Source organism: Antechinus flavipes, chromosome 2, assembly GCF_016432865.1.
Source record: "Antechinus flavipes isolate AdamAnt ecotype Samford, QLD, Australia chromosome 2, AdamAnt_v2, whole genome shotgun sequence".
In the NCBI taxonomy this organism is placed as follows: Eukaryota; Metazoa; Chordata; class Mammalia; order Dasyuromorphia; family Dasyuridae; genus Antechinus; species Antechinus flavipes.
This window is the reverse complement of record NC_067399.1, coordinates 37,163,105-37,188,311: the sequence shown is the minus strand read 5'-3', so window position 1 is coordinate 37,188,311 and position 25,207 is coordinate 37,163,105. Positions and strand designations below refer to the sequence as shown.

The window sequence follows — 25,207 nt, the reverse complement described above, 5'->3', positions numbered from 1 at the left end:
GCTTGTATTAAACTTGGAATCAGAAATGCGAAAGTTTGAGTCCTGTCCTAGACACTTCCTGGTATAGTCCAATGCCTTAACTTTTCTGGGTCTGTTTTCTCACTTGTAAGATTCCTTCCAACATGATCCTAAGGAAGTATAAAATGTTTTGTAAATTGTTTCAGGTCAAGGGTTTCCCAAATACTAAATCTTTTTCATAAATTCTTACATATATATGTATATATATATATATATATATATATATATATATACACACACACACACATATATACGTATGTATGTATCTGTCAATGCTTTATTTCAGATTGAAAGATTTCCAATATTTATTACAATTAAAAAATTACTCTCTAGTATGAACCAACTCAATCTTTAATGTTTTGTTTTCAGTTTTTTAAAGTGTTATTGATTTTGTGTTCACATTTAACACACTTATAAATGACCCCCATTCAACAAGTTCTCTTGTAACACAGTAAAACAATTTAGGAAAACTAATAATGAGTGACCTCATCTGAAAGTGATTACAATATTCCATACAATATCCAAATTCCATACAGTTTTCCAAAATACATTTTTGTCTGTATTACCAAAAAAAAATCATTCTGTACTTTAAATCCATCACCTCTCTGTCTAAAGGTTGATGATAGATTTCATTATATGTCTTTAGAAATCATGAATGTACAGGTATTGAAAATAGTTCTTACAGCTTTTAGGTCGTTTGTCTTTACAATATGGTTATTGAATAAACTTCTGATTCTGCTTATTTCATTCTTCATACATTTACAAAAAAATTTTAAATTGCTCATTTTTTATATTAATATAAAAATATAAATTATTCTGGTTCTTCTCATTTCACCCTAAATTTGTTCATAAAAGCATTTCCAGAGCTCTTTGAAATCATTTATTTTTCTCATTTCTTAAAACACAAGATATTCCATCATATTCCTATATCACAACTTATTCAGCCACTCATCAATTTATGTGCACCCCTTTAGTTTACAGGTTTTTGCCAAGTTAAAAAAAGTGCTATTTTTATACATATGTTTTTTTTTTCTTTTTTTGAATTTGTCCATATAGGTCTAACATGGCATAGCTGTATAAAAGGGCACATACTGTTTTGTAACATATTGTGTATAAATTAAAATTTGCTTTCCAATTAGTTATATCTATTCATAGATCTATCAGCATTGTATTCCTGTTTCCTTAGAATCCCTCTAATTTTTATCATTTCCATTTTTTGTCATCTTTGCTGCTCTTATGGGGTATGAGAATTGCAAATTCAAAAAATTGAAGCAATTTGCATTTCTCTAATCAGAAGAGTTTTAAGATTTCCCTTCTGGCTGAAGGCTTTTCCACATTCATTACATTTAAAGGGTTTCTCCCCAGTGTGAATTCTCTTATGAGTAGTGAGGCCTCCCTTCTGCCTGAAGGTTTTTCCACAATTTTTTTCAATTGGCAATAAGTAGCTTAGATGGTTTCCTCTGAGAAATGCCTGTTTATATTTTTAGACTATTTATCAATTAGGAAATGGCTCCTATTCTTATAGGTGATCAGTTCCTTAGATTTTGTAAATGGATCTTAGAAAAACTATATGTAAAAGTTTGGCTTTTTTGTCCTCCCCATTTTCCTTTCAATCTTAACTTTGTTGGATTTATTTGTGCAAAAACTTTTTTTTAGGAAATCAGAAATTTCCATTCCATCTTCTGTGATTCTCTATTCCATATTTGATTAACTTTTTTCCTATGCATAGATATAAGTAATTTTTATGTTTCTTTTATTTATAATTATATACTGGATCTTGCACCTATATGAAACTTACACTTGTATAACTTGTGAGGTGATATTATAACTCTAATTTCTTCCATATTGCTGTCCAATTTTCTCAGTAGTTTTTTGTCAAATAATAAGTCTTTTATTTCAGTAGCTTGAGCCTCTGTGTTTATCAAATATGAAAGCTGTATATGAAATCTATTCCACTCTTTAGTCTATTATTTAACCAGCATTAGATTATTGAGAAGCATTTTGTATTATCCATTTGAGATCTCACATTGCTAAGCTTCTTTCATTCTCATATCCTGTTTCATTGTTTATCCTTAAATTCTCGACCTTTTCCCCCTCTATATGAATTTTGTTATTTTTTCTAGTTAATTCTATTAAATAATTCTTTGGTTGTTTGACTTGTATGGTAGGAAAAACTCAAATTAATTGGTAAATAAAACCTCTCCTGATGCTTCAAATTAATACTTCAATTAGCAACTTTCCCATAGTATATTATCCGGAAATTTTAGCTTTCTTTTCAGTATGGATCTTCTGCTTCATGGTGAGCTGGGCCTAAATATTCATTTTGATAGTCAATAGTTTTCTCTATCATGAATTTTATTATGTGCAATAAAGTATGGCCTTTGGGATCTTCTACCTTCAAGTATATTCAAAAGGTTTTTTTCCTATAGTAGCAATTCCCTAATATTGTATAAGATTTCCATTTCATTTGAAAATTTTTCCACACTACACTGAAAAGTTTTCTCTTCCATAGGAATTATCCTGTGTTCATTAAGGAATATCCTCTGACTTAAAGCTTTTTTGCATGCATTATACTGAAAGTGTTTCTCTTGAGCAAAAATTATCTGATGTCATTGGATTATTGACAAACACTTTCTTTGCATTTATTAAATTCAAAGGGCAAACCATTTGTATGGATTCTCTTATGGGTTTTAAGATTTCCCTTCTGGCTGAAGGCTTTTCCACATTCATTACATTTAAAGGGTTTCTCCCCAGTGTGAATTCTCTTATGAGCAGTGAGGCCTCCCTTCTGCCTGAAGGTTTTTCCACATTCATTACATGTATAGGGTTTTTCTCCAGTATGAATTCTTTTGTGTGTATAAAGTCCTCCTCTCTGACTGAAGGCTTTTTCACATTCATTACATTTATATGGTTTCTCTCCAGTATGAATTCTAATGTGTTTATTAAGATCTCCCTTCATGCTGAAGGCTTTTCCACATTCATTGCACTTAAAGAGTTTCTCACTATGATGAATTATTTGATGTGTCCTAAGGCGTCTCTTCATATTGAAGGTTTTCCCACATTCATTGCATCTATAGGGAGTCTCATCAGTATGAACTCTCTGGTGTTCTACCAGAAATATGCTGTACTTGAAGCTTTTGTCACATTCCTTACAAGCAAAGGGTTTCTCTCCATTATGGGTTATTTTACTTTTATTTAGATTTCTCTTTCTGTTGAAGACTTTTCCACTTTCATTCTTTTCAAAGGATGTTTCACCCATATGCACTCTCTTATGTGTTTTAAGGTTTCCCTTCTGGCTGAAGGCTTTTCCACATTCATTACATTTAAAAGGTTTCTCTCCAGTATGAATTCTCTTATGTGCACTAAGACCTCCCCCCTGCCTGAAGGCTTTCCCACATTCATTACATTTATAGGGTTTTTCTCCAGTGTGAATTCTCTTATGTGCCTTAAGGCATCCCCTCAGGCTGAAGGTTTTTTCACATTCACCACATTTATAGGGTTTTTCTCCAGTATGAATTCTCATATGTTTAATAAGATCTCCTTTCAGGATAAAGGTTTTTCTACATTCACTGCATTTAAATAGTTTCTCACCAGGATGAATTATTTCATGTAAATTAAGGCTTTGCCTCTGGCTAAAGGTTTTTCCATATTCATTGCATTTATAGGGTGCCTCACCAGTATGAATTTTCTGGTGTTGCACAAGGAATGATCTATATTTGAATCCTTCTCCACATTCATTACATTCAAAGTGTTTCTCTCCAGTATGAGTCATTTTATGTCTACTTAAGCTTCCTTTTCGGTTGAATGCTTTTCCACACTGATTACATATATAGGGTTTCTCTCCAGTGTGAATTATTTGATGCTGTACAAGATACGAATGGTATCTGAACCCTCTTCCACATGCATTACATTCAAAGTGTCTCTCTCCAATATGAGTTTCTATATGAGCATTAAGGTTTCCTTTCTGATTGAACTTTTCCCCACATTCAGTACACCTATATAGTTTTTTCCTTATATGATTGCTTTGATGTACAGTAAAGCATGAGATATTTCTGAAAGGTTTTCCAGATTCATTACACTTATTACTATGAGTATTTGTTCTGTGGTAATGAGTAAGTTTTGACTGATAACTGGAAGGCTTTCTGTATTTATTATGCTTATGACGTTTTTTCCCTAAGGAAGTTCTATTATGTTTAATAAGATCTGAAAACTGTTTGAAACTCTTTCCAACTCTATTAGACTTAGGGAGACTTTCTCCTGTAGGAACTCTCTGATTTTCAAGATTTGCCCCCAAAACAAGCTGTCTACCAAATATATTCCATTCATGACTTGTTGCCACCTGCCTAGATTGCTTCTCCTGTTTTCCTCTTTGCCTTTCTAACCAGACATCATTATCCCATGCTTCTCCCAACGTGGAATCCCAGGGACCATTCTCTGTAATTCTCTCTTTGGAAGATCCTCCTATACAGATACCCTGCTTTGGAGTTGACTTCTTAGTCTCACATCTTGTCTTCTGAATAAAGGAATCTGAAATCAACAAAAAAGTATCATTACCTATTATTTCCTGTGCTAGAAGAAATCAAAATGCTATATTTGAGATTCTATCTTCTCTTTCAAAGAGAAAGTGATATGAAGAGGGATTAATAGGTAAAGATACAATAACAGTAGATGTTCAAAATTTAATAAATTCCAGGGTATTGAAAACATTTGTAGATGTCATCAGAGTAGTAATTCTTAGATAATTCTTTGGAAAAAGTCAGAATGACTAGAAAGGGAAAATAGATTCTGGAAATTACAGAATGAAAGGACTGAACATAACATCTAGTAAAATTCACGAGCATACACATTAATTGTAAGTACTTAGAGTATTAATCTCTAAGTATCAATTCCATAAAAAGAGATTGTGTAAAAGCAATCTCCTTTCCTTTACTTATCAGATATCTGGACTAATGGATAAGAGAATACTACAGTTTTAAATATCTAGACCTTTCTGGCAAATAATCTTTTAAAAACTTCTTTATTATTTTTATTTTTCCCAGTTATATTAAAAAGTTTTTAACATTCATTTTTTAAAACTCCGAGTTCCCAGATTCTCTCCCTTTCTTCATCCCCACCAAACCCCACTGAGAATGCAAGCAATTAATTATAGAGTATACATGTATAGTCTTATTCACAATATTTCCATAGCAGTCATGTTGTGAAAGATAACAGACCAAAAAACAACCACCACCACTCAATCCTCAAGAAAAGTAAAGAAAGATTAAAATGTATGTTTAAATCTGTATTTAGACAGCATCAGTTCTTTGTCTGGGTATGGACTGCATTTTTCATTTTAAGCTGCTCAACTTTTCTTGGATCATTGTATTGCTGAGAACAGTTATATCACTCATAGCTGATCACCTTATAATAGTGTTGTTACTTTGTACACAGTATGTTTCACGTTGCATCTTCCAAATTCTTCAGAGAGCATCCTGCTAATTACTTCTTATAGTACAACAATATTCCATCATAATCACACATCATAATTTTCAGCCCTTCCCCAGTATATGAGTATCCACTCAATTTCCAATTCTTTGTCCCCCCAAAAAAGCAGCTATAAATATTTTTTGTGTGTATAGGTCCTTTTTCTTTTTTTAATCTCTTTTGGAATACAAATCTAATAGTGATATTGCTAGATCAAAGGATATGTACAGTCTTATAGCCTTTTGGGCATAATTCCAAACTGTTCACAGTTGATTCAGAGTATAACTCCGTGAACAGTGCATTAATGTCGCATTTTTGCCACATCCCCCCCAACACTTGTCATTGTCCTTTTCTGTCCTATTAGCCAATCTAACATGTATGTAGTAGTATTTCAGAAAATTTTCTTTTTGCATTTTCATTTATCCAATCACTTGTGAATTAAGACTTTTTTCATTTGGTTATAGATAATTAAGATTACTTCAACTAAAAACTTCTAATCATTTATCATTTAGTGAATGGCTCTTATTTTTATAAATGTGACTTGAGTTCTCTGTATGTTTGAGAAATACTTTATCAGAGAAATTTCCTTCAATTTTTCTCACAATTAGTCTTGCTAACTTTATTTGTCATTTATTTCACTCTCTCTCACACTGTCCCCCTTCAAGTGGTTTGCTTTTGACAACCCAATGTAAACCTTTCTCTCCCCCCATTCTCTTGTCTTCTCCTTCTACTATCCTGTAGGGTAAAATAGATTTCTAAATACAATTGAGTATGTATATTATTCCCTCTCTGAGCCAATACTGATTAGAATAAGGTTCACTCACTCCTTTGTGGCCACAACTCAATCATGACCCCATACTTACCTGGCTCAAAGAAAGCAAAACAATAGTGGAGGACTTCCATTTCCCAGAATTAAACCAATAATTTTAAAATTATCTCTCCTGTATCTATTTTCCAGTTCAGTTGTTGTGTCCGATGACATGTTTTATGTTGTCTTCTATTTTTTTTTCATTCTTTTGGTTTTGTTTTATTGCTTCTTTATTTCTAGCTTCCATTTGCTCAATTCTAATCTTTAAGGAATTATTTTCTTTAGTGTACTTTTATACCTTCTTTTTCATTAGTTCAATTCTACCTTGAAAGGAGTTGCTTTCTTCAATGCATTTTCCTCACAATGTGGTCAGTTTTACTCTTTAAGGAGCTTTTTCCTTCAGTGAATTTCTATATCTCTTTTCATTTGGCCAGTTCTGCTTTTTAATGCATTCTTCTCCTCATCAGCTTTTTATTCTTCCTTTAATGTTTGAACTAATCTATTTTTTTAAGATATTATTTTCTTCAGTATTTTTTGTGTCTTTCTTACCAATTGTTGACTTGTTTTTCATGATTTTCTTGCATCACTATCCTTTCTCTTTCCAGTTTTTTTTCCACCTCTCTTACTTGATTTTCAAAATAATTTTTGAGGTTTTCCATGGCCCAAGACCAATTCATATTTTTCTTGGAAGTTTTGTAAATTGGACCTTTGACTTTAATATCTTCTGAGTGTGTTTTCATCTTCCTTGTCATCATAGTACTTTTCTATTATCAGGATCTTTTTCTGTTGTATGCTCATTTTTCTAATCTATTACTTGACTTTTAACTCTTTAAAGTAGAGTTTTGTTTTCAGGATGAATGGTGCACCATCTCAAGCTTTAGGGGTTTTGTGCAGCTGTTTTCGGAGATACTTCAAGGGACTATTAAGTTTTCAGTTCTTCCAAGATGGTATGATCTAAGAAGAGGAGTATCTACTATTTCTTAGCCCAGCATCTGGTATTTGAGTGACCACAAGCACTTTATTCTGGAGTGTCTGCTCCACTGGGACTGCAAGCTCTGTTGTCTTAGTACTCCTCTTCATCATGGACTACCACCCAGATTTGGTATGGACAAAGCAACAGTGTCCTGCCTCAGTGCTAGCAAAGAAAATTTCCTTCTGACCAGTTGTTTAACTACCTCACTGTCCCAACCTGAAAGCTCCAGAAGCTGCCACCAAGTCAGTATCCTAGAGGCCTGTTCCTGATTTGTTGGGGGTCAAGGCTATACTGGCATGGCCTACAGTGAACTGTGCTCCACTCCTACCCTGGTGCAACAGACCTTCACACCTGACCCTCCAAGCTGTCTTGAGCTGGAAAATTGTTTTGCTTCACCATATTATATGTTCAGCAGTTCTAGAATCTGTAGAGTCATTATTTAAAGGTATTTGGAGGGGTTTGAGTGAGAGCTCCACTGAGTTCTCATCTTTATTCTGTTATCTTGACTCTACTTCTTGTTGACCAAGACTCTTGTCTTTATCAATAAGATGAAGAAATGCAAATTGGAAAGTATATGCCAGTGGATTTATAAAAGCTTAAGTAACCTTATCCCAAAAAAGTATTGAATAAGGAGTTGTTGTCACCCTGGAGAATATTCTCTAGTTTTATATCTTTGAACTGGCCCTACTCTATTCAATACATTTATAAACTGTTTTAAAAAAATTAAAGGGGGCACTCTTCCTAATACTGCTGATGACACAGAAGTATGTGACATAACTAAATAGTAAATGAACAAATCAGAATTAAAAAAAAAAAACACAAGACAGAAGAATGGATGGCAATAAACAATATGCAATTTAATCAGGAGAAATTTAATTCCTGCAATTAGCACATTAGCTGAACAAACCATAGCATTGGAGAAACTTGGCTTGGTAATAGATCCTGTTTAAACACTGGGGATTTTAGTTGACAACAACGTTTAATTTGGACTAACAGTAAGAATTGGTTCCTGCCATTCTCATTCCACCTGTGTGGACAAAGAGAGATATCAATTAAATATAGTAAGGTAGACTTGGAATTGGACCCAAAGAGAAGTCATTCATATTTTAATATCAATGTGGATAAAGTTTTCTAATGAACTGTCTTGGAATAAATCCCTAGCTCCTGGTTGCTTACCATTTCAACCAATGCATAATGAAAGCATAAATAAAATGTTTCTCAAATATGAAGACAACATGAAGCTAGAAGGAGTATCTAACATGATAGAAGAAAGTTAGGATCCCAAGATATCTTAATAGGATAGAACCCCAAGCTCAATTTAAGGAGTTTAAATGCATTAGAAATAAAGATAAAATTCTGGTTTTAAACGTCAACAATCAACTGTAATATGAAGGAATTATGGATACTTCATTGAATTTACCAAGAAAAAAAACTATGCTATTTTGAAAAAAGATAATGATTGTGGTTTTAGAAATATTAAGGATAATAGTCAAAAGGAAATACCCTTTATTATGTACAATTATGGAAGTAGTGGACCAGTGAATGTACAGGACAACAGATGTGGATTTACAAATTTAATTCTCTTAAACTCTTAAAATAATCCATTTACTACGTACAAAGAACTAACATTCTACTTGAGAGAATATAATATATGGACACAAATAAATAAATACAAGATAATTTAAGGAGGAGAGAACTTGAATAACTGAAATAATTGAGGAAAGTTTCAGGAAGAGAGTAATTTCTGACTTTTGAAAGAACATAGGAATTCTGAGAGGCAGAACTGACAGAGAGTACATTCCTGACAAAGGTGATAGCTTGTAGGAATGCTAAGAACCCACACATAATGAAACAGTTTTATTATTTTTTTCCAAAATAGCATTCTTCCCACTCCACTCTCTCCTTTTCTGACCATGGGATGTTTTCTTTTAAGCTTTCTTCCCCCATATACAAAACATTATTAAATCCTTTTGATTTTTCCTTCATTGTAACTATCTCGGATTTATTTATTCTCCTAATTCTCTATAGATAGCACTCATTTCATTTTTTTTAATTCAATTTTATTTTATTTTCAGTTCCAAATTCTCTTTTTTTCCCCACACCTCTCTGAGAAAGCAATAAGTAATATATATGTATTACCTATATCAGATTGTTTGCTATTTTGGGGAGAGGGAAAATAAGGGAGGGAGAAAGGGAGATAAATTTTGAAACACAAAATCTTACAAAAATTAATATTTAAAACTATCTTTACATGTATTTGGAAATACATGTAAAATACTATAGAGAAGGCAAGAAATACAAAACCTATAATAAATATGTATATATATTCATGTGAAACACATTTCTGTGTTAGTCCTATTTTCAAAAAAAAAAAAAAAGAGGAAAAAAAATATGTTTCATTCTACTTCATTCATGGGAAGAGCAAGCCACCTATTCACACTGGAATATAGAGTGAGAAGAGAAATAATCTATGACAATGCTGGAAAGGTGGTTTAGAGTTAGACAATAGAAAGCTGTAAATACCAGGCAGAAAAGCTTATAGGGAACCACTGAAGGTTTTGTTTATAATCAGATCTCTCCTTTAGGAAGGTAACTATGTGGTGCATGGATAAGAGAAGTCAGAGTCTAGACTCATAAGAGTAGTTAGGAGATGAGGAGAGCAGAGAGTAGGTCTCTCTGTTCTTGACAGGGCTTCACTCTAAGATCAAGCAGAAAGAGTTTAATCCTACTTTCACATGATATACTTCAAAGATTTGGGCAACTATCCTCACCTCTAAAGTCTTCCCTTTTCCAAGTTAGACATTGCTATTTTCTTCAACTAATCCTTGTATCACATTTTGGCAGTCCAAAATTCTGGCAGTTTTTTGTTCTGAGGTTGTTTGTTTTTTTGGGGTTTTTTTTTTGGGGGGGTGGAGGGGCAGTGGTTGGGTATTGGGAAAGGTTGTCTTCCTTGCAATAGGCTCTTTGCTTTAGCTGTGTCTTCTCCTATCTCGCAGTCTCTCCCTTTTCTACAATGACCAATATCTGGAATTGTACACAATAGAATATACCCATGATATGAGAAGTCAGTTCTGTCATACCTGAACAAGAGCCCACCTCTTCCCATAAAACTCCTAACCTTAATCTGCAGCAATGAACTGCCCTATTGTATGAGAATGGATCTCAGAGAGTCTCATACTGAGAACCTAGTATATTCTGAAAGAACAAGGAATACAAGGAAGCCGTCACACAGTTAGGAACATCCTTCTTCCCTGTCTGTCATCTTAAAAGCACTGCAGCCAAGTCCCAGTGACACTTCTCTGCTGAGGATTACAATGTGTCCAATGACAGTGATCCTTCTACATCCTGCCCCTTCTACTGTGACAGTTATTTCCTTATATCAATTCAGATGTAGCTGCCTTATTAATTTGCCCTCCTAAACCAATCCCCTTGCCTCCCAAAGCCCTTGGATACTTCCAAGTGAGTCTTATGCCTTCTCTTATGTACACTAAAATGTTCTCATTATAAAACTTTCATATTTTCTGAATTACTGGTCCATTTTCCACTTCTATGAAAACCCCTAAGGATCTGCAATCTATAGGGACAAGCAGGGTCTCCCATAAGTCCACATCTGATTTCTTGATTCCTCTGATTATGCTCCATCTTGTCACTGTCCTTCCAAAAAGGGAGTGCCCACAATTGAATACAATATTTCACTTGTGATCTGACCAAGGCAGAGTCCAGTGAGAACCTCACAGAATCCCAAAGCAGAAAGGAATCCCAGAGGCCACCAAGTCCAACCTAAACCAGACTGAGAATCCTGTCTGAAATCTCCCCAAGAAGTATCAAAAGGTGAAACATAGCAAAGGTGGAACAAGATGAAGATGTGAGAGAAAGCCTTTGGGAAAAGCCATAAACTAGAGGAAGCCTCAGTCCGAAGCTGCACCATCATTCTAACCAGCTGGGTGACCATGAACAAGACAAACTCCTTGAGGCTCAGCTTCCTCTGCTTTAAAATGGGAAGGTAAATGCAAGATTCACTTTACAAGGTAGAAAAGCACAGTGGAAGCTATAAAGTTCTATATGTATGCAAACTAGCACAACTATCATAGAGCTCCTTGCAACAGCAAATTATTCATAGAGCAATGACAGATTACAACATTTCAAGTAGGGAAAGAAATCAAAGTAAATGGAGATACAATGTAGATGATAATTTGGGAGTAGAGATTGAAGTTTGGCATTGAAAAAAATGACAGAAGAAATTTCAAGCTAAATAAGACAGGAAATAAGATCAAGAAAAGCGCCTTTTTTGTTCTTTTAACAGGATGGTAAATTTATCTCTGAGAGCAGTAACAAAGAGTGATTAAAGATGCAAGACAGGGAGAAAATAAAAATAGTAAGAAGTAGGAAAAGATACAATCTGAATCACAGGAGGAGGCACTCACATCAAACCAAAGAAATGGTACTCCCCTACCTTTTTTTTCCCCTCTCCCTCTCCATCTCCTTCTTTCTCCCACTATCTCTCTTTCTCTGTCTCTCACTTTCTCTCCCTTCCTTTTTTTGAGAAAGCACATGAGATCATAGGACTTACGTGGGTCAGCTCCAACACTCCTCCATAAGTCTGAGATTGTTTTTAGAAGTTTCCTGTCCACCAGTTAATTCTGACCAGTTGATCTGCTGCTTCAAAGTAATCCCTATCTTTCTGTTCTTCAATCACTCACCTTCAAAAGAAAATGTAGCTTCTTCCTCTCGCAGCCATAGTGTTTCTGTTCTTTCCAGTTCAGAGATCATACTGGGTTTGAAAGCTGGAAGTTCTGCTAATAGAGAAATAAATGGGAAAATGCTGAATTCAGAGAAATATTGCATCAACCTTCCCTCTCTCTTTTTAGGAAACAAACAGATCATGTTAGCAAGACCCAGATAGTGGTAGAAAGTACATCTAAAGGATGAAAACAAAGAAAACCAATTCATTTTAATGATTTTCTGCTAAAAGTTTGGAGACCTATCTTGTTTTCAATTATCTACAGTGGATCTTTAGAGGAGAAGCTTTGATTGGAATGAACAAACATTAAAGAAGACAGCTTTTGGGGCAGCACAATAAAGCTGCTGATTTCTAATTGTGCAAAACAAAGGTCTTTCAGCTTAGAACCAGCCAGCTCCTTAGAAATTCTCCAGGGAATAGGAAATGAGAATGCAAAGACAACCCCACAGAAGATGATAACCCAGGGAGAGAACACCGTCTTTACCCAGGAAGGCAAAATTCTCATAGTTCTCCAGCATCACTCTCCTAAACAGGTCCTTCTGGGCAGGGCCCAACAGCCTCCATTCCTCCTGGGTGAAGTCTACGGTCACATCTTGGAATGTCAATATCTGAAATATCAAAACATGCTCACCTCAGGACCAACTCTCAAAGGAAAAACACAAGAAAGCCATAAGATATCAAAATAGAAAAGGGAAGATTTCTCATAGCTTTAAGGGCTCTGAGTATCCATGTCAAATATTTCTTGAGGACTTCCTGTATACCATACTTCATACTAGCTTGAGGATGGCAGAGAAAAGCTTACTTTATTGATCAATCAACTTTACAAATCACCTCTCACTCTGAGAGGACAGTGAATCAAATACTTATGTGTAAGAGTGGGGCTTTCTACCTCTTCTCCTCAGTCAGTAAATATTTTTTAAGGACCTACTGTGTGCCAGGATCCATGCTAAGTGCTGAGAATAGGAAAGTCCCTGTCTTCAATCTAAAGAAGGGGGCCATAGATGCAAACAAATAGGGGCAAACAAGCTATGGATAGGATAAGTAAGGAATCATTAAGAGAGGGAAGGCACTGAAATTAAGTAAATATAAACACATATTTCTCTACTGAATTAACCAATCAAAGGTAGATAAGTCCTTAATTTGGGAGGAAGGAAACGTCTTAATCATCCCATGAAAGCAGGATGACATAAACACTGTAGAAGGACAGACAGGACTTTGGTCTATCTAACAGTGAAACAGTCAATCATCAGCAACTTTCAGGTTTAAAAAGACCTTGGGGCAGACCTTTGTACCTAGGGGGCAGCAAAGAAGGGGGAACGTTTCATGAAGTATAATATTAGTGCGCATACACCCCCACCTCCCCAATGATCATGTCACTAGAGAAACTGCTTACACTCTCTGCCTTAGACCTTGATTCTTACATGGCTCCACTGACCCTTGGTATAGAATTCATTCTATAGATTTAGATAAGAATATACCTCTCTTTAGTGGGAACACTAAAAGAATTCAGCAGCCATGTTTTTAGCATTTTACTTTTTGGCTAATACCGAGCTAGTGGTCTCCATGTCAAACAACTTCATTAAGATGTGTAAATTGTGGACCCACACTTAACACCATATACCAAGATAAGATCAAAATGGGTCCATGACCTAGGCATAAAGAACGAGATTATAAATAAATTAGAGGAACATAGAATAGTTTATCTCTCAGACTTGTGGAGGAGAAAGAAATTTGTGACCAAAGATGAACTAGAGACCATTACTGATCACAAAATAGAAAATTTGGATTACATCAAATTAAAAAGCCTTTGTACAAATAAAACTAATGCAAACAAGATTAGAAGGGAAGCAACAAACTGGGAAAACATCTTCACAGTTAAAGGTTCTGATAAAGGCCTCATTTCCAAAATATATAGAGAACCGACTCAAATTTATAAGAAATCAAGCCATTCTCCAATTGATAAATGGTCAAAGGATATGAACAGACAATTTTCAGATGATGAAATTGAAACTATTACCACTCATATGAAAGAGTGTTCCAAATCACTATTGATCAGAGAAATGCAAATTAAGACAACTCTGAGATACCACTACACACCTGTCAGATTGGCTAAGATGACAGGAAAAAATAATGATGAATGTTGGAGGGGATGCGGGAAAACTGGGACACTAATGCATTGTTGGTGGAGTTGTGAACGAATCCAACCATTCTGGAGAGCAATCTGGAATTATGCCCAAAAAATTATCAAATTGTGCATACCCTTTGATCCAGCAGTGTTTCTATTGGGCTTATATCCCAAAGAGATACTAAAGAAGGGAAAGGGACCTGTATGTGCCAAAATGTTTGTAGTGGCTAGAAACTGGAAAATGAATGGATGCCCATCAATTGGAGAATGGCTGGGTAAATTGTGGTATATGAATGTTATGGAATATTATTGTTCTGTAAGAAATGACCAGCAGGATGAATACAGAGAGGACTGGCGAGACTTACATGAACTGATGCTAAGTGAAATGAGCAGAACCAGGAGATCATTATACACTTCAACAACGATATTGTATGAGGACATATTTTGATGGAAGTGGATTTCTTTGACAAAGAGACCTGAGTTTCAATTGATAAATGACGGACAAAAGCAGCTACACCCAAAGAAAGAACACTGGGAAACGAATGTGAACTATCTGCATTTTTGTTTTTCTTCCCGGGTTATTTATACCTTCTGAATCCAATTCTCCCTATGCAACAAGAGAACTGTTCGGCTCTGCAAACATATATTGTATCTAGGATATACTGCAACATATCCAACATATAAAGGACTGCTTGCCATCTAGGGGAGGGGGTGGAGGGAGGGAGGGAAAAAAAATTGGAACAGAAACGAGTGTCAATATAAAGTAATTATTAAATAAAAATTAAAAAAAAAGAAGGGAAAAAAAAGATGTGTAAATTGTGCACAATTTACACAAGATGTGGTTGTATTTTTTTTAATTCCTTTGGGGTGACATTAGACTTAATACATAAGCACCCATTTAGAGAGCATTTGTTATTAAGAAGTGAAGAATGGACAAAAGAGACTTTATCTTCCCCTCTTTTAAACTTCCTCTGTTAGAATTTATAACTTAAAATCTGAAAAAAAAAGTGTTTAAATCATTTCTACCTGTAATTGAAGAAAAAATAAAACATTGAATTTAAATTTCTCTTTTCATTTAGTCTAATGGAGCTTCTTTTCCATGTATTGATTCTCTTCAGTGACATTTCCAGCAAACACATGAGGACATCTTGAACTACAGTTTCCAAGTATGGGGATTTCAGTACCCTTGATGGTGAAAATTTTTGCTATAAAATTTTTTGCACCACTTTTCCATTTCTCATCTCATTGGTCTTTCTTCCAGTTTAATCTTTAAATGTTCCCCAAACTATTTTGCTTAATTAGCAAAGTTTCTTGCTAAGCTTTTAAAACTTTTTAAGGCAGTATTGTTCATCATCATCACTTCCCATCCTACTTTATGACATTTTACAAAAGAATTTATAACCCAGGAAATTAGGTGGCAAGTGAGTAACAGAATGCAGGATTTGTAGTCAAGACCTGCATTCAAATCCTGTCTCATATTCTTATCAGGTGTGTCACCATGGTAAAAGTCATGTAACCAATCATTCAGAAATAGCTTAAAAAACAAATTGATGCTAAGTTAAATAACCAGGACTAATAAAACAATATGCATAATGGCTACCACAGTAAACAGAGCTGATTCCTGGTTTTCACCAGGGCAGCCCAGGTTAAATTCTTGGCATGGGAAGATTTTGATTTTTTCTAGACAGTGAGGTGGTACTTAGGAAGCCAGGGCAGAGAGCTCCAAGGGGAAGTATAATGCCACCTCAGATCCTTCCAAAACAGGTCCTCTCTGCACCTGTTTCCTCATCTCTGAAATGAAGAGGTTGGACCTGATGTCTCTAAGGTCCACTTCAGTTCCAAACCTATGATCTGATGAATGCTGTGTATGCAATAATTATCAAACTTGGCCCCAGGGAAGAGATCTGCTTGAATTCAGTTCAATTCAATAAACACTATTTGTGTGATTGATAAGGGTCAGACATTGTGCTAAGTAAGCATTAAGGATACAAATAAGAAAAACAGCTCTTGTCTTCAAGAAGCTTACAATGTAATGCAGAAACTAAAAATAAGGGGGAACAGAATTGAGGAACCAGGGGGCATATTATTCTATGGAGTGGAAATCAAGCAACTGCTAGTAAAAGAAGGAGGTACCAAAAGTTTGTGGGCCTTCTATAAAAGAAGGTTTTGGAAGGAGTTTAGTATTCTGTCCTCCAAGCCTCCAATCATGTGGGAAAGGTCACTGAGGATGAGCTGGGAAGGCACAGAAATGGGCACATGCATCTTTCTCTTATATTTGTGGAAGTGAGAGACTATAGGTACAAAATATTGTATACGCTGTCAGACTCAGCTGATCTGTTGCTTAGATTTCCTTACATGCTTTTCTTCTTCTTCTTTCCTTTTTTATTCTTTGTAACAAAAAATGGTTTTATGAATAGAGAAGAAGAAAAGTTCTTATTTGGAAATGAAGGTGCTATAACCACAAAATATGCCAATAAAATTAAAAAGAAAAGATAAAAATGAAATCCTAAACTACATTTCTCTTAGCTAGGCAAAAAAATGATTTAAAAAAACACTTAGGAAAAAGCAGAATCCTGGGATTTGTGTTTATATGATCAAGAACAGGAGGCGATTTAATTTAAAACACATTTATTAAATGCCTAATATGAGTAAGGCACTGTTCTACTTTCTAGAATGTGAAGAAAAAAACAAATAGTCTTTCAAGAAGCTTCCTTCTTACTGAATAAATCATTTACATATATTAGTATAAGCAAAATAATAAGTTCAAGACAGAATGAGAACAATTCAGAATTTAGAAAAGTTAGGTTACATGTAGTAAGTGGCAACTGACAAACAATATTGACAAAGAATTTAAATATGCTATGAGACAAAGGGAAGGCAGGTGATCATTCTAGATATGAGAGATCACTAAGACAAAGGCAGAAATGGAAGGTGAAATGACATATACAGGTAGCCCTAGATCAGTATGAAAGGAAGGGAATTTTTTGAGACAAGAATGTAAAATAGAATAGAGCCAACTATGAAGCAATTTAAGTTGGAGGCTAGTATTTTATATTTTATCTTAAGAGCAACAAGGAACACCTGGCAGCCACTAAAAATTTTTGAGTTGAATAGAGACACAGTTAATCATTAAAATTAAGATTGTTACACAAAAAGATAAAATGTATCTACATTTGAAGCGGGAAGGATGTCTGTGTGTTATAAAAAGGATTAGACTACTTTAAAAACAATAAATAAGATGTTGATTTTTTATCAAATAAGGAAAAAATATATAGTTGGCAATAAAAATTTGGGGAAACTAAATTGCTAGGTGATATGGAGAGTTCTGAATGGGAATCATAAGGAATATATTTGTTTCTCAAGCTCTCATGGGACCTGTACAAAAACTATGTCCTTTATAATAAAGAATTCATAATAAATGCAAATAATCAGAGACTATATTCTTTGTATACAATGATGCAATAGAATTGTAATCAATAAATGAACAAAAAATGCAGGTTTAAAGAGAGACTGAAATAGTATCATCCTAAATAATTAGTTTGACTTAAGTCATAGAAACAAGAAAAAAATTCAAGGAAATGACAGTCAAAAAACATAACAAAATACCTAAAAAAATCTTCAGAGGAAAACTCATAACACCGAATATATTAACAAAGGAGAAAATGAGAAAACTAATGAACTGAATGTGCAGTTTTAAAATTAGAAAATTCACAAATTAACAAACTCAAAACGATCACAAAAGAAGATTCTTTGAAATTATGAGGCAACAGATGTAAAGCAGAAAAAATAAAAATTGATATTGTAAATAAAACCAATAAATGTTTCTTTTAAAAAACTAAACAAAGGTGCATTGTATAATAACAGTTATTTAAAATGATTAGTAAATTATCTGTTATAAATAGCCTTTATCTGTTTGTAACATGTTTTACAGAAAGTTAACAAAATCAAAATAGAATATATAACAAAAGAAAAGATAATAAAAAATCATCAAAAACAGTCATAATTATACTGCAAAAATACTGAAAACATAAATGAAATAAACTAAAAAAATGTAAATACAATTTAAAAAACCAGGAAACAGCCTAAATAAACCACTCAGAAAAACCCAACAGTAAGAAATTAACTCCCACAAAAAAAAAAAAGAAAAAACCTCCAGGTTTAAATGAATTTCTACCAAACTTTTAATAATAAATAATTATCCCTGTTATAAATAAACACCATTATAAGCACCATAACAAATTCTATGCAGCCAACACAGTCCTGATTCCTAAATAAAAAAGGGATAAAGTAGAAGATGGAGAGGGGGGAGAGAGGAAGGAATTCTAACTCACCTGGGATCTAGCGGTTAAGGTTCTAGAAATCATTCCTTTTTTTTTCTTAATTTTTCTTTCTTTGGGAAGAGCAGAATCTTGAGACAAACATGAAGTCAGGAGGAAAACAAATTCAGCTTTGTAGCTTCCATACCCATTAGGATGGAATTTCCCACCTACCACTTGTATGTGATCTCTAAGATCTTTATGAGGAGAGAAAACAAAAGAAAGCCAGATTATCTACACATAAGTTTTTGTTTTTGTTTTTGTTTTTAACTTTTTTTTAATTTTTTTAAACTTTTTATTGACAGAACCCATGCCAAGGTAATTTTTTACAGCATTATCCCTTGCACTCACTTCTGTTCTGATTTTTCCCCTCCTTCTACCCCCTCCCCGAGATGGCAAGCAGTCTTTTATATGTTAAATAGGTTACAGTATATCCTAGATATAATATATGTGTGCAGAACCGAACAGTTCTCTTGTTGCACAGGGAGAATTGGATTCAGAAGGTATAAATAACCCGAGAAGAAAAACAAAAATGCAAGCAGTTTATATTCATTTCCCAGTGTTCTTTCTTTGATACACATAAGTTTTTAAGGTCAATACAAAAATGGAAAGTCAAGAAATAGTAGGAGGGTAGTTAACTGCCTTGGGTGAGTTAAAATCTAGAGAAGAGCTAGAGAAATTGCATCTTTCTATACAGGAAAATTAAATCAGAAATTTAAATTATTAAAAAATCTTAGGGTTTTTTTTTTCTTTAGATGGGTTCTTACCAATACAGGGAGAGTTTCTCAGAAATCTGTCTACTCAAGACCTATTCATTAAGAATTGGCTTTTTAACACTATAAGAAACAGTCAAGACAGCCATGAAAGCAGGGACTTTATTTCTTTTCTTTATCTGAATCCCCAGCATTCAGTCACAGTGGCAATAAATGTTTATTGACTGGTTCAATGGATCTTTTTCTAAAATGATAAATAGTATTTTTCAAAAATGAAGGGATAGCATTATCAATAATGGGATTAAACTAGAGGTCTTTCCAGTAATATCAGCTATAAAGCAAGGATGTCCATTGTCACCATTATTGTTCAATATACTACTAGAAAGTGGCAGCTAAGTGGCACAGTGGATAGAGCACCAGCTCTGAAGTCAGGAGGACCTGAGTTCAAATCTGGTCTCAGATACTTAACACTTCCTAGCTGTGTGACACCAGGCAAGTCACTTAACCCCAATTGCCTCAGCAATACACACACACACACACACACACACACACACACACACACACAGATATATGTATATATACATATATCTGTGTGTATATATACATATATACTAGAAATATTAGCTATAAGGATATAACACCCCCTTTTTTTAAAAAAAAAAAGGAACAATCATAGGCAAGGGTAAATAAAACAATTCACTTATTGCAGATGATATGATAGTTTACATAGAGAATTCTAGAAAATTAACTTTTTAAAATTGACACAACTAACTCACCAAAATTTTAGGCAATATAATAAACATTTATATCATCAGGATTATTTCTGTGTATTACCAACAAAATTCACCAGGAAATAGTAAAAAGAGATATTTCATTAAAAACAACTACAGAAACTATTAAATACTTAAGAAACTACATGCCTGATTGGAATTATATGAATGCAAACACAAAACAATCTGTATACTAATAGAGATCAAAATAATTGGAGAAATATTAGTTCTACATGAGTGGCAATACAACAAAAATGACATTACCTAAATTAACCTACTTATTCAGTGCCATATGAATCATATTGCCAAAAATTTACTTTATACAACTATGGAAAATAACAACAAAATTCGTTTAAAGAAATAGAGGCAGCTAGATGGTGCAGTGGAAAGAGTACTAGAGTCAGGAGGACCTGAGTTCAAATCCAGCCTCAGACACTTAACACTGGCTGTGTGACCCTTGGCATGTCACTTAACCACGAATGTCTCACAAAAACAAAAACAAAACAAAACAAAGAAATAAAAGGTCTAGAATCTCAAAGAAAATAATAAGAAAAAAAGTGGGAAAGAAGAGGACTTCAGATCTCAAACAATACTCCAAATAGTAATCATCAAAACAATTTACTACTGATTAAGAAACAAGAGGTCAATCAGTAGATTAGATCAGGTTTACAATAAACAGAAACAAACACAGTTACCTAGTGTTTTACAAAACCAAAGATCCTAGTCATTAATGTAAGAACTCAATATTCAAGAAAAACTGTTGGGAAAACTGGAAGTCAGTCTGGAAAAATCAGGTATAGACAAACATTTCACAAAATATACCATTCAAATACCATGTCATTCAAATGGACATGACTTAAATAAAAAGGATGAAGGTAAATGGGGGACTCTGCAGCAAGTTTTTTGTTTTTGTTTATATATATATATATATATATATATATATAAACATATAATTTTTAAGATACAGAGGACACAGTTTCTTCAAATTTTTCTACTTGCAACCTCTTTTCACCTAAGAAATTTTATGTGACTAGCATATAGATAAATAAAATAACATTTGCTGATAAATAACATTCAGTTACATAACCCCATTTGGGGTCACAACCTATAGTTTAAGAAGCTTTGATAGGAGAAACTAATTCAAATTTATAAGAATAAGAGCCATTCCCCAATCAACACATGGCCAAAGGACTTGAATAAGTTGTTTTTCATAATCAGAAATACAAGCTAACAAATAGCTACTTGCTATTGAAGGCAGAGGCTCATTGTTTTTTCTCCATTTGTATACCCGGAGATTGGCACAATGCCTAATACACAGGAGGTGCTTAATCAATGTTCACTGCCTGATTGCGGCAATTAAGGCCAGGATACTAGGGATAGCCATCGATTGGGCAAGCTGTGGTCTCTGTACTGGGAGACAAGGTGGGGAAAGAGGGTCAGAGAAGACCGGGATGAGATGGGAAGGGGTGGGGGTGAAGAGGGGCGTGGCAGTGACGTAAGACCCCAAGGAAAGGCTTCATTGATTGGATCCATATAAACTTAGCAAAGTCAGGGGAGCCCAAGCCCATACAGTAACCTTAAGGGGAGTGGTTGGGGTTGTATTTCCTGTCAAGAGTTGTTTTTCTTTCTTCTTCGGAGGTGAGAAGGTGGAAGCTTGGGAACGAGAAAGGATGGGTATTTTTTGTAAATTGAAAATAAAAATAAAAATTTAATTTAGAAAAGAAGAAGGAAAAGGGTTCAGAGGCCCCCGAGCTGAATCCCCATCTCTTTAAAGAAAAGGAAACCGGGCCCCAGGAAAGTCTGAAGCCTCAGTAAGGAGACAGAGCTAGGAGGCAAAGAAGGCAGGATTTGAACCCATGTTCTGGCTCCACTGTACTGTGAAGGGGAGGGGGGGGGGGGGTTAATAACTTCTATCAATATTGCCCCTCCCGCTTTTCCTTTCCATATTCCTCTCCAGCCGCAGACCCAGGGGTCCGCGGTCAGATACAGTCCCCTCACAATTCTAAAGTGAATTAGACACAATCACGTTCACACTCACCTGGACCCCTGGAGACCCAGCAAGGATAAAAAGCAGAAACCTTTAGAACGCACACACACCACTGCGCTTGCGCAGATAGACAGTTGAACTACGACTCCCAGAAGCCTGTGGACTCCTGACAACCTAGAAGAGGACGTGGATGACTGCGGCACGTGCCTGGATTGTTTACCTTGTGGTCAAGAAAGATTTTTCTCCCTGGGCCTCATGGAAAATGTAGTCCTGGAGCCACTTCAACGCAGGCGCACCAACCAATTCTCTAGGAAGGGCTCTAATACGGGAAAAAAGAATCCGAGTATAAGCGGGAACCCGTCTCAGAGCGAAGAGATCAATGCCAGGGGATGCCAGAAGCCAGAGCTGCCCAGCAGAGTAAGAATTGTAAGCAACAGAACAAAAAAAAAGTGGCTAATTGGATATTCAGACCCATGATAAGTACAAAGAAGAGCACTAAATTGATGAGATTGAGTTTTGTTCTCCAAGCACAAATGAGTGAGCTGTCCAAGTACTGAACCTATAAGTTGGCTATGATTGCAGAAGCTTTGTTAGTGATTTTGAGAGATCACGAAATAGGCATTTCTGCAACCAAATTAACTCAAGTTAGCTAAGAAACTTGAATCCTTTCACATTCCTTACGAAGTAAAATTTAAACTCATTAAGTTAGAATTCTAGGTAGGGGCTTCATAATCTGCTTTCAAGCTATTAGTTTTATTCCACACTGTTGTTTATTTACCCTAAGTGCTAGTCAAATTGAATTATTCCCAGTTTTTTTTATTTGACCTCCTACCTGAAGATCTCTTCTCAAGTCTCCTTTGCCAGAGAGTCATTCTGCTCCCATCCACTAAATATGATCGTATGCCAAAGCTAGTCTATCCTGAGTCCTTGTCTCTTCATGCTCTCCACTTAATCTCTTTTGTTCAATTATCATATCTATGCAGATGGCTTCCAAGTTGACATATCTAGTCCTATTCAGTCTCTCCACCAAAATCTAGCACTTATACCAAAGGTCTGCCAGCTATCACCCATCAACATCTCAAACCCCACATGTCCAATATGCAACTTACAATATTTCCTTTCAATCCCTTCCCATCTCCAGACCTCATTATTTCTCTAGAAGATGTCACCATCCTTATGACTAGGATTCACAATAAACTTTACTTTTATTTGTATATGATGTCTGCCCCTGGTATAATGAAATCTTCAAAAGATAAAGATTATTTTGTTTTTTGGCTCCACGATCTCAATTGCCAGGCCAGCATCTGGCATCAAAAACATTTAGGAAGTGCTTTCTAAGTTGGGTTGATTGCACTGAAATAACTGTAGATTATACTGCCATAAAATTTCAACTTTATTCCATTCTTTTACTTGTAAAGCCTCTCTCCTAGTTTATCATCTTTTGCATGGACACTAATAGTCTCTTAGTAGTCTCTCTGCTATCATTTCCATTGCTTCCAAATTAATATTCTGAAAACACAGATATGTTAATTTCACCCCAAAACTTTAGTGTTTTTCTAATCTCTCTAGAATAAATACAAAAAAAGAATGGTATTCAAAACCTACAACTTTCTAGCCTTGGTTTACATTATCCTATTTCATACATGGTAGTCTTCCAGTAATCATAACCTGTTAATGAAATGCACAGGCAGTTTCCTTATGTCTACTCCTTACTCTCTATTTTAGAATCCTATGCCCTTTACAGTAGAGCTCATGTTTTCTTTTAATCTTTGTGGATTATTATTTATCATTTATTGATGTTGTTTGAACCTAACTTTATGTGATAAAAAATAGTTTGGACCCAGAACAACACCCTGACCTCAGTTATTCTCCAGTATGCTGGAGATTGCTACAAAGTATTTTGGGTTCTCCCAGGTCCTGGATCCCCTCAAAACCATATCCAGATCTTGTTGGGATTCCTTTGATTTTGTACAAATTTTATTTAATGTTAATATTTACTTACATCCACCTCATTTTACCTTGTTTTCAAGTTATCCTTTCAACAAAATTGGTTAACTGTGTATGTAAGGGTTGTATTGTGAGGACCTCATATAAAGCATATGTAACATAAACCTTCTGGAGCCTAGAGCAGTGGTTCTCAAAGTATGGTCTAGAGAATCCTGGGGATCTCTGAAACCCTTTTAGAGAGTCTACAAATTCAAAAGTAGTTTTTATTTCCAATATGGTAAATGTCTATAAATATAACCCAGATAAGCAAAACCGCTTTGGAGAGATCCTCAATCATTTTTAATTACTGAATTAGATACTGAAAACAAAAGTTTGAGAACCACTGGCCTAGAGCAACCCCTTCTAGTTAACTAGCGGTAAGAGAACCTCTACCAAACTGCCTAATAAATTTCTTTCTTAAACTATTTCAGATTTTGGGATTCGTTCTCACAAACAATAGTTTCTATGTTTTCTCTCACTGAATATTCATTTGATTACCAGCACCCCTAATCCCATAATATCTCTTTACCTCTTGTCAATCCTCATGACCATCCCATTAGTACAGACCCTAATCCTGCCCTGTTTGACTAGTCTTCCCATCTACATCCTCTCCCTTTATCCTTTCTAGAGCTCCAAAACTAATCTTCCTCTGGATGTCACTCTTTTTCTCCAAAATTCAAAGCAGTTCCTTTTTGGATACTGAGTAAACCCCACGAGAAACTAAATGGAAAGTAAAAATCAGAATGAAGACAGAGGGTATTAACATGTGAGGAAGCCTGAACCACCTAGGAGAAATTGGCATCAAGACGGAGTTCATGGTGAGCATTCATTCTGGAGTCGCTGGACTCCACAGGACCCATGTGTTTTAATGGGAGAGATTACTTGAGAAGAGTCCAGTAAACAGACATATATAACACACTGTGTATGTGACTTCATAGTATTTCCTCCTTATAGGAGAGGGCAAGGCTCATGAGAAGTTCTTAACCTTTTCCTATATCCTCCAGGATCCAGGAGGGAGGGAGAAGGGAGAGAGAAAGAGGGAGAAAAGATAAAGAGACGGGGAGAGAGAGGGAGAGAGAAGAAACAAAGATACAGAAGGAGAAGAGGGGAGGAGGAGATAGAGAGATAGAGGAGAGGGGAAAAAGGGGATAGAAATACAGAGAAGGAGAGAAAGGCGGGAGAGAGGAAAAGGGAGAGTGAGAGAGGAGGAGCAGTGATACAGAAGGGAAGAAGGGCGAGCAGATGAAAAGAGAGGAAGAAGAGAGGAATCGAACTGGAGAGAGGGAGAGGAAGGGGAAGAGAGAGAA

General features: G+C 35.1%; 1 protein-coding gene across 3 annotated transcripts; it reads right to left on the bottom strand.

Moving 5' to 3' along the window:
• Positions 1 to 277: 277 nt before the first annotated feature.
• LOC127547527 (zinc finger protein 260-like) lies at positions 278 to 22,031 on the bottom strand. 3 transcript variants are annotated; one of them, XM_051974448.1, is made up of 5 exons: positions 21,966 to 22,031; positions 18,460 to 18,641; positions 12,488 to 12,611; positions 11,963 to 12,058; positions 278 to 4,545 (listed from the first exon to the last, which is right to left on the bottom strand). In XM_051974448.1, the coding sequence occupies exons 2-5, from the start codon at positions 18,490 to 18,492 to the stop codon at positions 2,636 to 2,638; spliced, it is 2,163 nt and encodes a 720-aa protein (XP_051830408.1). In that variant the 5' UTR covers positions 18,493 to 18,641; positions 21,966 to 22,031; the 3' UTR covers positions 278 to 2,635. The 3 variants fall into 3 exon arrangements, with proteins under 3 accessions (XP_051830408.1, XP_051830409.1, XP_051830410.1); XM_051974449.1 differs by lacking the exon at positions 21,966 to 22,031 and having other exon boundaries at positions 11,963 to 12,055; positions 18,460 to 19,341; XM_051974450.1 differs by lacking the exons at positions 278 to 4,545; positions 21,966 to 22,031 and adding an exon at positions 8,095 to 8,289 and having other exon boundaries at positions 18,460 to 18,771.
• Between the last annotated feature and the right edge of the window lie 3,176 nt (positions 22,032 to 25,207).

What these genes read in the sequence shown, in the direction of transcription:
- LOC127547527 (XM_051974448.1), bottom strand. Translation starts at nt 18,492, where the DNA reads ATGATTTCTAGAACCTTAACCGCTAGATCCCAG. An exon ending in TGAGAATTTTGCCTTCCTGG is followed by an intron (nt 12,059 to 12,487) that starts GTAAAGACGGTG and finishes TTTCTCTATTAG; the next exon opens with CAGAACTTCCAGCTTTCAAA. An exon ending in AGCTACATTTTCTTTTGAAG is followed by an intron (nt 4,546 to 11,962) that starts GTGAGTGATTGA and finishes TGTTGATTTCAG; the next exon opens with ATTCCTTTATTCAGAAGACA.